At 37.3% G+C, this 13,774-nt stretch overlaps 1 protein-coding gene across 2 annotated transcripts; it reads right to left on the reverse strand.

Moving 5' to 3' along the window:
- Positions 1–262: 262 nt before the first annotated feature.
- LOC8279667 (probably inactive leucine-rich repeat receptor-like protein kinase At5g48380) lies at positions 263–10,951 on the reverse strand. Of its 2 annotated transcripts, XM_025159219.2 has the most exons (4): positions 10,326–10,951; positions 2,601–2,825; positions 1,605–2,288; positions 263–433 (listed from the first exon to the last, which is right to left on the reverse strand). In XM_025159219.2, the coding sequence occupies exons 1-4, from the start codon at positions 10,431–10,433 to the stop codon at positions 407–409; spliced, it is 1,044 nt and encodes a 347-aa protein (XP_025014987.2). In that variant the 5' UTR covers positions 10,434–10,951; the 3' UTR covers positions 263–406. The 2 variants fall into 2 exon arrangements, with proteins under 2 accessions (XP_025014987.2, XP_025014986.2); XM_025159218.2 differs by lacking the exon at positions 263–433 and having other exon boundaries at positions 1,246–2,288; positions 10,326–10,950.
- Positions 10,952–13,774: the final 2,823 nt, after the last annotated feature.

A 13,774-nucleotide genomic window follows, 5' to 3' on the forward strand; every position in this document is an offset into this window, starting at 1 on the left:
ACTGGCTCTGATGATGGATTATTAGAGAGACTAAAGACCTTGATCCAACTGGGAGGACCAATTTCCGGTGGAATCTCACCAGCTAGTCGGTTGTGGTCCAATTTAAGAAGATTTAGATCACTGCAATTGGCAATACTAGCAGAGAAATGGTTGGATGATAGATCTATTGTAACAAATGGTAGTATTTTTAAGATGTCAAAAGGAATTGGTCCCTGAACCTCCTTATTGGAAAGGTCCAAGCCTGTTAAACGTGTACAGTTCTCAATCGCACGAGGGAACTGTTCCTGGAGACCCATGTCAGAGACTCTGAGATTTAAGACCTCGCTCTCATCAGGATCCCAACAATCCACTCCTGTAAATCTACAGATGCAGCCTTCTGTATCGCTGTTGAAGTCCCATGAAGACTTCAAACCAAAAGGGTCTTCCAAGAAACCTTTAATACATTTTATGCAAGCAAGGTCAGTTTCAGTAGCAAAAGAACCAAGCAATGAAATTATAAAAGCATGGAGTAAGAAAGAAGGTTGTAGTCCTATACAAATATGGAGAAGAATGAAGCAACCATTTCACGTAAATTAACAATTACAAGTAAATAATTTCCTTATTGGTACATGATGTTGGTTCATCATAAGTTGCCAACAAGTTAATTAAGATTACATTGCTCTCAAATAGGGGTGTTCATGAATTGGTTTGGTGCAACTTAGTAGACATTCAATTCAAATCATAATTTACAGATAGAAAATTTACGAATCTAATCAAGTCCACAAAAATGAAAAGTCAATTCAATCTAACTCATAATTACTGGTCGGATTGTGCGGTTTTGTTTTATATACCTTCTCCTTTTAATTAACAATTATTCATGCAAAAAAAAAAAAAACGAATATATTTAATTAATTTAGCTCAAAACACCTCTATAGAAAAATAATATCTTGAAATAATACTAGGTAACTATAAAATTTGCTAGAGTTATTATCAACAAGAAAAGACAAAAATTAAAAAATGCCAAAAGTATGAAATGTTAAATTACAGCAATTTAGTGTCAAATTATGCTAATCTTAATGTTAATGTGAAAATTAAATAAAAAATACTCATAAAAGATGCAACTCAAGGGGTTACAAGTTACTATACAGGAAATAGGTCTACTGTAAGATATTATACACTGCCAACATCTTAAGTTTAATGTCTTTGAATACTCTCAAGGAATAAATAATTATTATACTCAATTTGTAAATAAAAGACATAAGAAAAAAAAAAAAAAATTCCTGGAGAGTACCATATTTAGTCAATGGGTCCTATGTGCTACATATATTTCACCTGTTTAAGGACTCTACTGTTTCAATTTCAACAGATTTTCCTTTGAGACTAGCAGTGGATATTTCACATTTTGTAAGTAGCTTAGAACCATTGATGATGCTATATTTCTCTGCTATATCTTTTATCTGTTCATACACTTCTAACATTGTCGGTCTTTGATCTACAACAGGTTGAACACAACTAAATGCAATTTCAAGGAACTGATGAATGTCATCGTCAAATCCATACCCTGAAACAGATTCATCAATCAGATCATATGAAGTAGAAGAGTGTCTGTCAAAAAGATGACTAACCCATTCACTTGGTGAGTCACCGTAGCTGTTTGATGAACTAGTACTAGTCATTCTGCTTGAATCCTCCCCAGTAATCAGCTCGAGAAGAACGATTCCAAAGCTATAGACATCCTCCTTAACGAACGCCATTTCCCAGAATTCAGTATTCTCACTAGAACTCTTAGTTGGAATCATGATTATCGCCTCTCCAAAGTTCGATAACTTAGGCTCGAAACTTTGATCAAGTAAGATGCATTTTGAGCTTATGTTAAGATGGATTATACGAATGTAGCTACCTTGATGGATCCATGCCAAGCCTCTTGCCAACCCAATGGCAATTTTAGCCCTTAAAGGCCAATTCATGACCTGATCTTGCCGATGATGTAGCCAGTCATAAAGTCTACCATTTGGCATATATTTGTAAACCAGAAGCCTTTCCTTTGACTTTATACAGAATCCGACAATTGGAATTATGTTGATATGTCTTATTGCACCAGGTATCCTTAATTCTGCTATGAACTGCTCATCAAGGAATTGGGAGTAGTTTAACTTCTTGACTGGAAGGAAATGTCCGCTTGGGAGGGTTGCCTTGAACATTATCCCCATCTTTCCCAATCCAATGATATTCTTTTCACTAAAGTTGTCTGTGGCATTTCTGAGATCTGTGTAAGGCAATCTTGTGACCACCTTTTGTAACCTAAGAATCTTAGGATGAAAAACTTTCATTTCGTTAGTATTAAAATACATGCTTCTCTAACCCAATAATTACAAAAAGAAAAGGAAATTGGCAGGCATGCTTATTCAAAATTGTACCAAGTTGAAGCGTCTAGTATGAATATAACATTATGAAGTTGATTAGGCCATAGCTTAATTATTTTCACATCAGTAAACAAATGCCTAGTCCCCCAGTGCACGAGTAAAACTTCCTGACACTCTTGTCCACTTTTAGATGTACTGGATGTACCAAATGAAAGACAACAACTTGAAAACTATTGGAGAAACATGAAATATGAGTACCTCTTTGCCACCATCTTGTAGATTATCCACAGTATGGAAATCTGTCACTTGATCAGAGTCTATTATCTTGGTCTTCCTCTTCCTCCTGATCATATTTAGAACCTTACTCCTGATTTTCAACAAATTCTTGCTCCTGATCTTGAAATTCATCCAAGCAGGTATGTCACAGGCCATTAAAGCAAATGTCACAGAAACAGCAAAGACTGCATAACCGATCATAAACCCCTGCTTGAATTCAAATTTCCAAGGATGATGTTTACAGGATTCTTTCAGGCAAGTGACATAAGTTTCAGTTTCCATACTTGGAATAAAAGTACACAGTAATGACAAAAAGAAGGTAAGCAGAAAAATATTGTGTAAATTTAGCAGAAAATCTTAATTAAAGATGCTACCAACAGAAAAACTTGCAAAAGAAAAATGGATGGAAAGGCCAGCAGAGAGCTGGTTTTAAAAGGAAAGATATATTTCTGCAGACAATTGAGAATTTAGAACATCTTGAATTGAAGGAGTTGGTTCTTCTCTTCAAGTCAGGGATTCTAAATGACACAATTACAAACAAAGTCAAGGTAGCTACCCTACCACAGGTGGAAAAGCAAAGTCAAGCTAGTCTACTACTGCATACAGAAACCAAAGTCTACAAGTAAAGAGATAGGAAGGTCCATTGAACGCTGAGTGTAAACCTCAAAACAAGGTTGTATCTGACCCTTAATAGCTACCAGCAACATAATGAAAACAGATGGAAATGGATTGTAAATTTCCAAGTAATTCTGAGAAGCTCTCCTGATGGTTAAGTTTCGTTTTAAATAAATGCTGTTCTTTTTTTTCATAGAATAGAAAGCAGCCGTTACTGTATTGCTTATGGAATACTTTTATTTTATGATGTTCAGAGTTTACTTCAGCTAGCGACTATACTTGTGGTGGAAGGTACGGCAAGACTGCTGCCTCTATTTGTCTCTATTCTCTTCATTTAATCTTAAGGCAGGCTTCTTGAATGGGGACTCTTCATATATATTAACGACCTATTTTTAGTGAAACATTTGCTTAAAACAATATATAGTTGGTTGCAGAACACTAATGTAGCAGTGATATTTAAAAAATGAACTACGAACATACCCACCAGGCAGGACTCAGAAGCCTGATACGAAAACTTAAATATGGACCTTAAACTACACTCAGAAACATAGTTATGCTCAAAGGTCATTATACATTTATTACCATGAAAAAGCATGATACTGATGATCATTACCAAAGTGAATAATATTGAAGGAAAAGTAAGAGCTGGACAGAAATTTGCTCTGTTATATTAGTGTGGAGAAGATGAAAATGTGATATTGTTATTTGATCTATGATGAAGTGTACAATTATGTATTCTGAGATTTACAAGTTTATGTGATGCCTATATAGACAAGTGATGAATAACGGTAATATTGATGCTTGATTCTCTCCTATTCTCCTATGTAAACGTTCCTTTCTTGTTAGGGATAGGTAGAAGTGACCTTTCTTCCTTAGGGAAGAAAGATTGCTCCCTTTCCCTTAATTCCAGGCCTATGATGAAGTGTCTGTATAGCTTTTTACTGTACAATCCTAAGGCCTAGACCGCTGGGTATTACTCCTTGGTCCCTGTGTTTGTTGTCCAGGTTCTGTATCCTCAACACTCCCCCTCAAGGTGGGTTCCAACAAATTAATTGAACCTATCTTGCTAAGGAGTTTCTAGTGACTTGCTTTATCCAAAGCCTTTGTAAATATATCTGTCAATTGTTCATGGCTTTTGACAAATGGGGTTACAATTTCTCCTTATTGAACTTTCTCTCTTATGAAGCGACAATCAATTTCTATGTGCTTGGTTCATTCGTGAAAAACAGGATTTGATGCGATGTGTCTGGCTGCTTGGTTGTCGCAGTACATTTCCATCGGTCCTTTGCATTCTATGCCCATGTCACTAAGCATTTGTTTAATCCAAATAAACTCGCTAGCCGTAGATGCCATGGCTCGATACTCGGCTTCAGCGCTGGACCTTGCGGTTACTGTTTGCTTCTTGCTTTTCCAGGTTACTAGGTTTCCCCTGACGAAGGTACAGAATCCTGATGTTGACTTTCTGTCACAGCCTCCCGCCCAATCTGCATCAGAGAACCCTGTAATAGTATTAGCATTATGGTTATTTTTCATCCAAATACCTTGGCCTGGGATGCTCTTAAGATATCTGAGGATTCTATCAATTGCGTCTAAATGGGAAGTATGGGGAGCATGCATGAATTGGCTAACCATACTGACTGCATAACTGATATCAAGTCTGGTGACGATTAAATAAATCAGTTTTCCTACTAGACGTTGGTAGTGACCTATGTCATCTAGGGGTTCACCATCCTCTAAGTTGAGTTTTGTCTTAGTTTCCATCGGGGTACTTATGGGTTTGGCTCCTATTTTTCTTGTTTTCTTTAGCAAATCAAGGGCGTACTTTCTTTGAGATAGGAATAGACCTTTATGAGATTTGACTATTTTTATTCCGAGAAAGTAGGACAATTGACCAAGATCCTTGATGTCAAATTCTCTTTTTAATTTCTGTTTCACTTCTTCAATCTCCTTATTATTGTTGCCTGTTATAATAATATCATCCACATATACTAGGATGACGATTATATATGTGTGAGTGTGTTTAATGAACATAGAGGAATCAGAAGCATATTTGCTGAAATTAATTCGTTATAGAAAATGGCTTAGCTTGGCATATCATGCTCTTGGTGATTGTTTCAATCCGTAGATCGCCTTTTTTAGCTTACATACTAGGGATAGATCAGAGGTAGATTTGTGACCTAGAGGGAGAGTCATGTACACCTCTTCTTCTAGAGACCCTTGAAGGAATGCGTTCTTAACATCCATCTGAAATAAGCTCCACCCTGAGTTAGTAGTAACAAACAGTAAAATATGAACAGTGCTCATTTTAGCTACAGGTGTGAAGGTTTTTTGGTAATCTACTCAATAAGTCTGGGTGAAACCTTTTGCTACTAACCGAGCTTTATACCTTTCAATTGTTTCGTCATATTTGTATTTGATTTTATACACCCATTTACAGCTAACCGGTTTTTTATCTGGTGGTAGGGTGACAAGATCCCAGGTGTCATCTTTCTCTAAAGCCTGGAGTTCCTCCTTCATAGCCTTACGCCAACTGGGGTTGGTGTTAGCCTCACAGAAAGAGGTGGGCTTAGTGTGTGATGTGAGATTGCTTAGATATGCTCTATATGAACTTGTTACAAAATTATAATTAATGAAGTGGTGAATAGGATACGATACCATGTGGAACACATAGTCCTTTAGCTTGGTAGGAGGTCTGGTTGGTCGAGATTATCTACGTAAGGCAATTTCTTCTGCTTGTGGCTCATTTTCCCCCCTGAAGAAGTTGCCACGGGAACGACATTATCTCCCCTTGAAGGGGAGGCCTCGGTAGTTGTGTATGGAATCTGCTCGCTCTCGGATGGAGGATTCTAGACTGAACTGTTAAAAAAGAAAGGGTAATCTGGAAATAACAAAGTAGAAGACCTAGAAGCGGTGTTAGACTCGGTGGTGAAATATGGTGTACTTTCATCAAATGACACAAAAGGATCATAACATTTATACCCTTTTTTTTTTCAGAGGAGTACCTTAGGACACGGTTTTCACAGAACTCTTGTCAAGTTTATGGTGACGTCTAATGTAGACAAAGGTAGTGCACCAAAAGACTCGAATATGCCCTAATTCTAGCTTTCTACCCTTGAGGATTTCTAGAGGAATGAGATTTTTAAGAGTGGGGCTAGGTAAGTGATTGATGAGGTAGGCAGCAGTGAGAAGGGCATCCGACCAAAACATATGAGGAACATTATTTTGAAAGAGAATTGATCTTGTGACTTCGAGGAGATGACAGTTTTTTCTTTCAAAAACACCGTTTTGTTTGGGAGTATAAATACAAGTGGTTTTGATGTAAAATTCCCTTGGTAGAGAAAAAGTCAGAGAAATTTTTATTGATATATTCAGTGCCATTATCTGATCGAAAAATTTTAATTTTGGCATTATACTGATTTTGAATAAAGTGAAAAAAATTTTGAAAGCAAGAAAACACTTCAGTTTTGCCTTTTAATAAGTAGACCCAAGTGGTACAAGAGTACTCATCAATAAACTTGACAAAATATCGAAAGTGATTGTAAGAGGTAACGAGGGCAGGTCCCCAAACATTATAGTGAATTAAATCAAACATTTTTTCTAATATAGTAGAGGAAAAAAGGAAAAGGTAATCTGGTAGGCTTTGAAAATTTGCAAATGTCACAACAACTAGAATCTATTTTTAGACAAAACAATTGATTTAAAACTTTATCGACCGGATGCCCAAATCGCCTATGCATGAACATTCTGTGATTGACTGAACTGGTTGAGACTAGACACTGGTTGGTAGATTCTGTGAGATTATACAATCCATTTTCAAGGTATCCTTCACTAATCGTCTTCCCGGTGATGCGATCCTGAAATATCATAATAGATGGTGAGAAAATAACATTACAATTTAAAGTCCGAGTTATTTTACCAACAGATAATAAATATAGATCTAGAGTTAGGTAATAGAAGAATATTATGTGTTGTATTATTATTAAAAAAATTAGAAGAGCCAAAACTAGAAATTTTGACTCGATCTCCATTTGCAACGATCACATGTTGAGAATCGATATGTACAAAATTGTGTAATTTTGTTGGATCTCAAGTCATGTGATCGGTTGCACCAGAGTCAATAATCCATGTTGAAGAATTTCTTAAAGATTTTTGTAATTTTGGGATACTAAACCTGACCCATGGGACTGCTGAAGCTGTAAAATGGACTGAAGTTGGGAAATCATTTGAGAAATTTGGCAATTTTCTTTTGGACCGGATTCGGGTCGGGTCGGTTGATTGGGCGGATTTAAATCCGGGTTGGCCTATGGGCTGCTATTGGGCTGGGCCGGGTTACTGGGCTCGGGTCGGATGTAAATAGCAGTATCGGGTCGGGTTGAATTAAAAGGATCCGAACCGCTGGATGCATCATAACCCCTTAGGGTTAGACGCGTTCGTTATGCCCACGCCGCCAAACCTCATTTCTCTTCTTCTCTCGTCCCTTTCACGCCTCTCTCCATTTCTCCCTCGCTCACCTCGGCTGAGAGCCGGCCGAAGGTATGGGTGGAGATGCCAGCAGCGCTCGTGGGAGTGACTCTGCTTCTTGCAGTGGTCACACCTATCAATGCTGACAGGCATCACCCTCACCTAAGCTGTCTCTCGCGAGTGCGAAGCGAATGCTCTGTTTTCTGTTCCTTGGTTGCTTACTGTCCCCATGGCCACACGTCTAGTCTCCTCTTGTTGAATGAGGGCTATGATCGTGTTGAGCCTGGGGAGGTCGCTGGACAACAGAATCTGTGACCTAAGCGCCTCATAGCTTGAATCAAGCCCTCCCAAGTAAGTAAAGACTAAGTCCTGCTTTGCTCTCTTCCTCGCTTTCTCTAGGTCCGTTGTGGGTGGGAGGTAGCTTTGAAGTTCCTTCCACCGAGTCAATACTTCGATTGCGTAACTCGCGTTGGACCGAGTTCTCAGTTTTATCCGTGCTAGCTCTTGTTTCAGATTCAAAATATGAGCATAGTTTTGCTCCTGTCCGTATAATTTTTTTATTTTTTCCCATACTGCCTGTGATGATGTCACTAGCATGCACAATCTGGCAATCTGAGGCTCCATCGTGTTGGTAAGGAGAGACATGACCATATGGTCAGTCGTCTGTAATTCTTCGATTGCCTCAATTTTCTCCTTTAATGGTTTATTAGGATTGTTTATTTGTGGTTTGCTTCGGGTTCCTGTGATGAACCCTAGCTTCTTCCTGCAACTGAGGCTGATATAAACTGCCCTTGACCATTCGAAGTAGTTTTGGTTGCTTTTTAACACAATATTGGTTAATTTGGTAAGATCGTTGGAAGCCATGATGAAAAGATTTTGATTGTTTGATTGGGCAGATGATGACAGGATCAATCCTACTCTAATACCGTGTGGAGAAGATGAAAATGTGATATTGTTATTTGATCTATGATGAAGTGTACAATTCTGTATTCTGAGATTTATAAGTTTATGTGATGCCTATATATACAAGTAATGAATAACGGTAACATTGATGCTTGATTCTCTCCTATTCTCCTATGTCAACGTTTCTTTCTTGTTAGGGATAGGTAGAAGTGACCTTTCTTCCTTAGGGAAGAAAGGTTGCTCCCTTTCCCTTAATTCTAGGCCTGTGATGAAGTGTTTGTACAGCTTTTTGCTATACAGGCCTTTGTATAGCTTTTTGTTGTACAGTCCTGAGGTCTGGACCGTTGGGTATTACTCCTTGGTCCCTGTGTTTGTTGTCCAGGTTCTGTATCCTCAACAATTAGGCTTCAGCTATTTCAATCTCATTAGCTCTGCCTTCAAGACTAAAATTGGTCGTTTCAGGTTGCATTAGTTGCTCACAATCATCAATTAGGCCATATCTCTCTGCTATATGTCTTATCCCTTCGTATACCTAGCGTATGGTTGGTCTTTGATCTGGAATGGATTGAGTGCATCTAAATGCAATTTTAAGAAACTCAGACATCTGGGCATCAAATCCTTGCCCGATCAAAGATTTATCAATCATATCATAGAAGTTAGAAGAACTGTTCAAAAGATGATTTAACCATTCATCCTGAAACCCATCACAATTTGTTAATGAACAAGTCATTTTGCTTCTATCATTGCTCATGATCAGCTCCAGAAGTATAACTCCAAAGCTAAGGACATCCTCCTTAATAAATGGCTCTTCCCAGAATTTAACAGTCACAGAAGAAACATCTTTAGAACATAATATCATTGCCTCCTCGAAATTGGATAGTTTAGGCTTGAAATTCTCATCAAGCAAAATGCACTTTGAGCTTATGTTAAGATGGATTATCAGCATATTACTGTCATGATGTAACCATGCCAAGCCTCCCGCTAAACCAACGACAATTTTAACTCTCACAGGCCATTCCATGACTTTTGCTTCGCCTTCAAGAGGATATAACCAATCATAAAGGTTTCCATTAGGCATATATTTGTAGACAAGCAAGTTCTCTTTCATTTTTTTGCAGAACCCCAAAAGTGGAAGTAAGCTGATGTGCTTTAATGTACCAAGTATCTTAAATTCTGATGCAAATCACTCTCCAAGGGAGCAGGAGTTATGCAACTTCTTCACTCTAAGGAAATGCCCATTAGGGAATGTTGCCTTGTACATTATTCCTATCTTTCCCGTCCCAATTATATTACTTTCACTAAAATTATTTGTTGCTTTTTTAAGATCTGGGTAGTGCAATCTTGTGACCATCTGCTCTAAATTATAAATCTAACAAGAGAATTTCACTTCATTAGTATATAAAGAACACACCTTCACCCATCTTATATATCTAAAATGGAAAAACAACTTGAAGTAAAAATTGGGCACACAACTTGAATCTTGTAATGGACTATTTATCTAATATAGATGTAACAAAATCACAGAATAAAATTGAAACATATTAATCTTTAATTTATATGATTTTTAAATATAATATATAAAGTGAAAACATAGAAAAATAAAAAGTAAATTCAGATTTTAACAAAATTGATCAGACCAATTGTTTTAATTATATGCTTCTCCAATAAAGGTTCAATAATGGAAGTGAAAATGAAGCAGTTGTAATTAAAATCATAGTGATAGAGTACCTTGTTTTGCCGTAGAATTTCTACAGTAGACAAACTAACTACTCGGTCGATTTGTATCTTTTTCTTCCTCTTCATCATTGATATTAGCATTGCTGCTATTGTGATCATGGTACTCCTCTTCCCTGTGTTCAGCCATGGCACAAAGTACGACACATACAGAACTACAACTGAAACTGCAGAGATCGCATAGCCAACCGCAAACCCACTTTTGACTACAGAAAGAAATTTGCTTTGATCATCGCTGCATCTTTCCAGAGGCCCTCCATAGAGTCCAATATTATTATCATAGATTTCAACTGGAAAATTAGCTTCCGCAAAGGTTGGCACTAGCCCTGACAATAGATTATTAGCGACATTAAAGGTTTTCAGCCGCTTGAGCTCACCAATTTGCTGTGGAATATGTCCTGTTAGACTGTTGAGTTCTAGGTTGAGGACGTTTATAAGAGAGCAATTGGCAATGGTTGATGGGATTTTACCGAAAAATTTGTTCGAGGATAGATCAAGGAACGTACCATATGGTAGTATCTTTTCAATGTCAAATGGAATTGGTCCCTGAAGCTCATTATTGGAAAGGTCCAAGCCTGTTAAGCTTGTGCACTTTTGAATCCCACGAGGGAACTAGCCCTTGAGCCCTATGCCAGTGTCAAGATTTGGGAGAGAAAAGAGTTTTTATTTTTTCTTAAACATGTTTTCTTACAATGTTTGCTATATACACAAAAAACCATTACACTAGCTTTACACGTGTCTAGCTCTTATTGGTTACCATACATATTCTATTAGCCCCCCTCAAGTTGGAGCATACAGATTTTGGATGCCCAACTTGGAAATGGAAGCTTGGAATAGAGTTGTAGGAAAAGGCTTTGTAAAGGAATCAACCAGTTGTTTTGATGAAGGGACTGGCATAAGATTGATGATTCCATGTTGAATTTTCTCTCGGATGAGGTGGCAACCGATTTCTATATGCTTGGTCCTCGCATGACATACAGGATTCTCGGTAATTCTGATGGCAGACAAGTTGTCACAATACAGATTTGCTGGAGAAAAGGAGAGCTGTAAATCCTGAAGGAGAAAGTGAAGCCATTGTATCTCACATGTCACTACAGCTATAGCTCTATATTCAGTTGTTTGTTATTTCTTTGACTTCCATGAGATCAATGTGAACCAAGAAAAACACATAATCCAGTGATGGACTTTCAGCAATCAGCGCATAAAGCCCAATCAGAATCACTGAAAGCTTTAAGCCGAAGATTACCTGTTGCTAGGAAAAGTAAGCCTTATCCTGGAGTCCCTTTCAAATACCGGAGAACTCTATGAGCTGAGGTCAAATGAATATCTGTAGGGGCTTGAAGGAACTGAGATAACTGTTGTACTGCATATGCTATGTTAGGCCTAATATGGGTTAGGTACAACAGCTTGCCAACTAGACTTCTGTATGCTGTAATCTCTTTGAGAACCTGCCCCTTTGTTCTAGATAATTTCTCAGTGGATGCTATCAGCGTCAGTACTGGTTTTGCTCCGAGAAAATCACTCTCTTGCAAAAGGTCTAAAGTATATTTTCTCTGGCATAGATTAATACTGGTTTTAGACCTGGCAACCTTTAATCCAAGAAAAAATTTTAGTTCTCCAAGATCCTTAATTTGAAAAGTATCATGCAGGAATCTTTTTATCTTTACAATTTTTGTCATGTCCGAACTTGCTAAGACAATATCATCCACATAGATAGCTAAGACAATGAAATTTGATCCAGTACCTTTGGTAAAGAGAGAGGAGTCTAATGCAGCCTGTTTAAACTTCTGAGTATGTAATGCAACAGTTAGCTTTTCATTCCATTACCTGCTTACTTGTTTCAATCCATACAAGCTCTTCTTTAGTTTGCAAACTGTATTGGTCTACGTAGGTTGAAAACCAGGGGGCAAATCCATGTAGATCTCCTCTTGTAAGCCACCATGCAAAAAGGCGTTGTTGATATCAAGTTGACAAAGGTTCTAGTCCTTTGCAGCAACTACGGCCATAAGAGTTCTAATTATGGTGATCTTTGCTATAGGACTAAATGTATCGAGAAAGTTAATTCCAGACCTTTGAGTGTATCCCTTAGCCACAAGCCTTGCTTTATATCTTTCTAGAGTTCCATCAGCTTCAAGCTTTGTTTTATACACTCATTTACAACCAATAGTCTGCTTGCCCTTGGGTAAAGGAACTAATTCCCAGGTATTACTTTCTTCTAAAGCAGCTATTTCTTCAGCCATTGCTTGTTTCCAACAAGTATGTGAGATTGCCTGATTATAATGTTTTGGTTCAGGTAATATTGATATATTACATATATAGGACTGGTACTGAGGTGAGATCTTTTCATAAGATAGAACTTGAGAAATACGATGTGGTGTGGTTCTAGGTTTGGGCAAAAAAACTTCAAAATCATGAAATTTTGATGGTAGGTGAATATTTCTAGTAGGTCTGGGAGAGGGTTAAGGAATAGTACCTGAATTAATTAGAAGAGACTGTATTTCAGCAGTAGATGAATGGAGTGGATTAACTGTGTGTGAATCTGCCCTTTTGAAATCTTCAAGTAAACTTTCATTTTGATAAACAGGAATAAGAACATCATTGGATGGTATTGTAGCAAAAATCTCTTTAAACAGGAACTTGTTTTCTATAAACATTACATATCTAGAAACAAAAATGCTTTTATCCTCTAAATTGTATACTCTGTAACCTTTAGTGTTTTTAGGAAAACTAATGAAAACACACTTGATTGATGCATTTTTGTCGTAGGATGAGGTAAAACTGAAGCAAATGCTAAATAACCAAAGACTTTGAGCTGATCATAAGAAGGTTTGACCTTAAAAATGATCTTAAAAGGAGTAGACTGGTTTAAAACTGGTGTTGGGGTCCTGTTAATTAAAAAGCTAGCATGCAGGACACAATCAATCCAAAAACAAAGAGGGAGATTGGCTTGAATCCTTAAACTCCATGCAACAGAGAGAATATGCTGGTGTTTTCTCTCAATAATACTATTTTATTGAGGTGTATAGGTACAGGAAGTTTGGTGAACAATCTCTTTTGATTTGTAAAAATCGGTCATTTCAAATTCTTTCCCGTTATCTGTTCTAAAGCATTTAATCTTGAGTGAGAACTGAGTTTCAACAAGATGGTAAAAATTAATGATTAAATGTCGAGCTTCTGACTTAAGCTTCATAGGGTAAATTCATAGGAATCTGCTCTTGTCATCAGCTACAGTTAAAAAATATGAATGACCATATATACTTTTGACAGGAAAGGGGCCCCAAATGTCTAAATGAACAAGATCAAAAATTGAAGTAGAAAAAGAATTGCTAACAGGAAAAGTGGGCCTTTTTTGTTTAGCCAAATGACAAACTTCACATTCAAAGAAATTATCATTAATCACAGTATTATGAAACTTATCAAGAGATTTCCTTACTTATTTAGAA

Source organism: Ricinus communis, chromosome 1, assembly GCF_019578655.1.
Source record: "Ricinus communis isolate WT05 ecotype wild-type chromosome 1, ASM1957865v1, whole genome shotgun sequence".
Taxonomy (NCBI): Eukaryota; Viridiplantae; Streptophyta; class Magnoliopsida; order Malpighiales; family Euphorbiaceae; genus Ricinus; species Ricinus communis.

Coding starts and splice junctions, on each gene's coding strand:
- LOC8279667 (XM_025159218.2), bottom strand. CDS start 10,433: ATGATCACAATAGCAGCAATGCTAATATCAATGATGAAGAGGAAGAAA. Junction 2,826..10,325: donor AAATTCTACGGCAAAACAAG/GTACTCTATCAC, acceptor GAATTCAAGCAG/GGGTTTATGATCGGTTATGC. Junction 2,289..2,600: donor TACAAGATGGTGGCAAAGAG/GTACTCATATTT, acceptor TTTCATCCTAAG/ATTCTTAGGTTACAAAAGGT.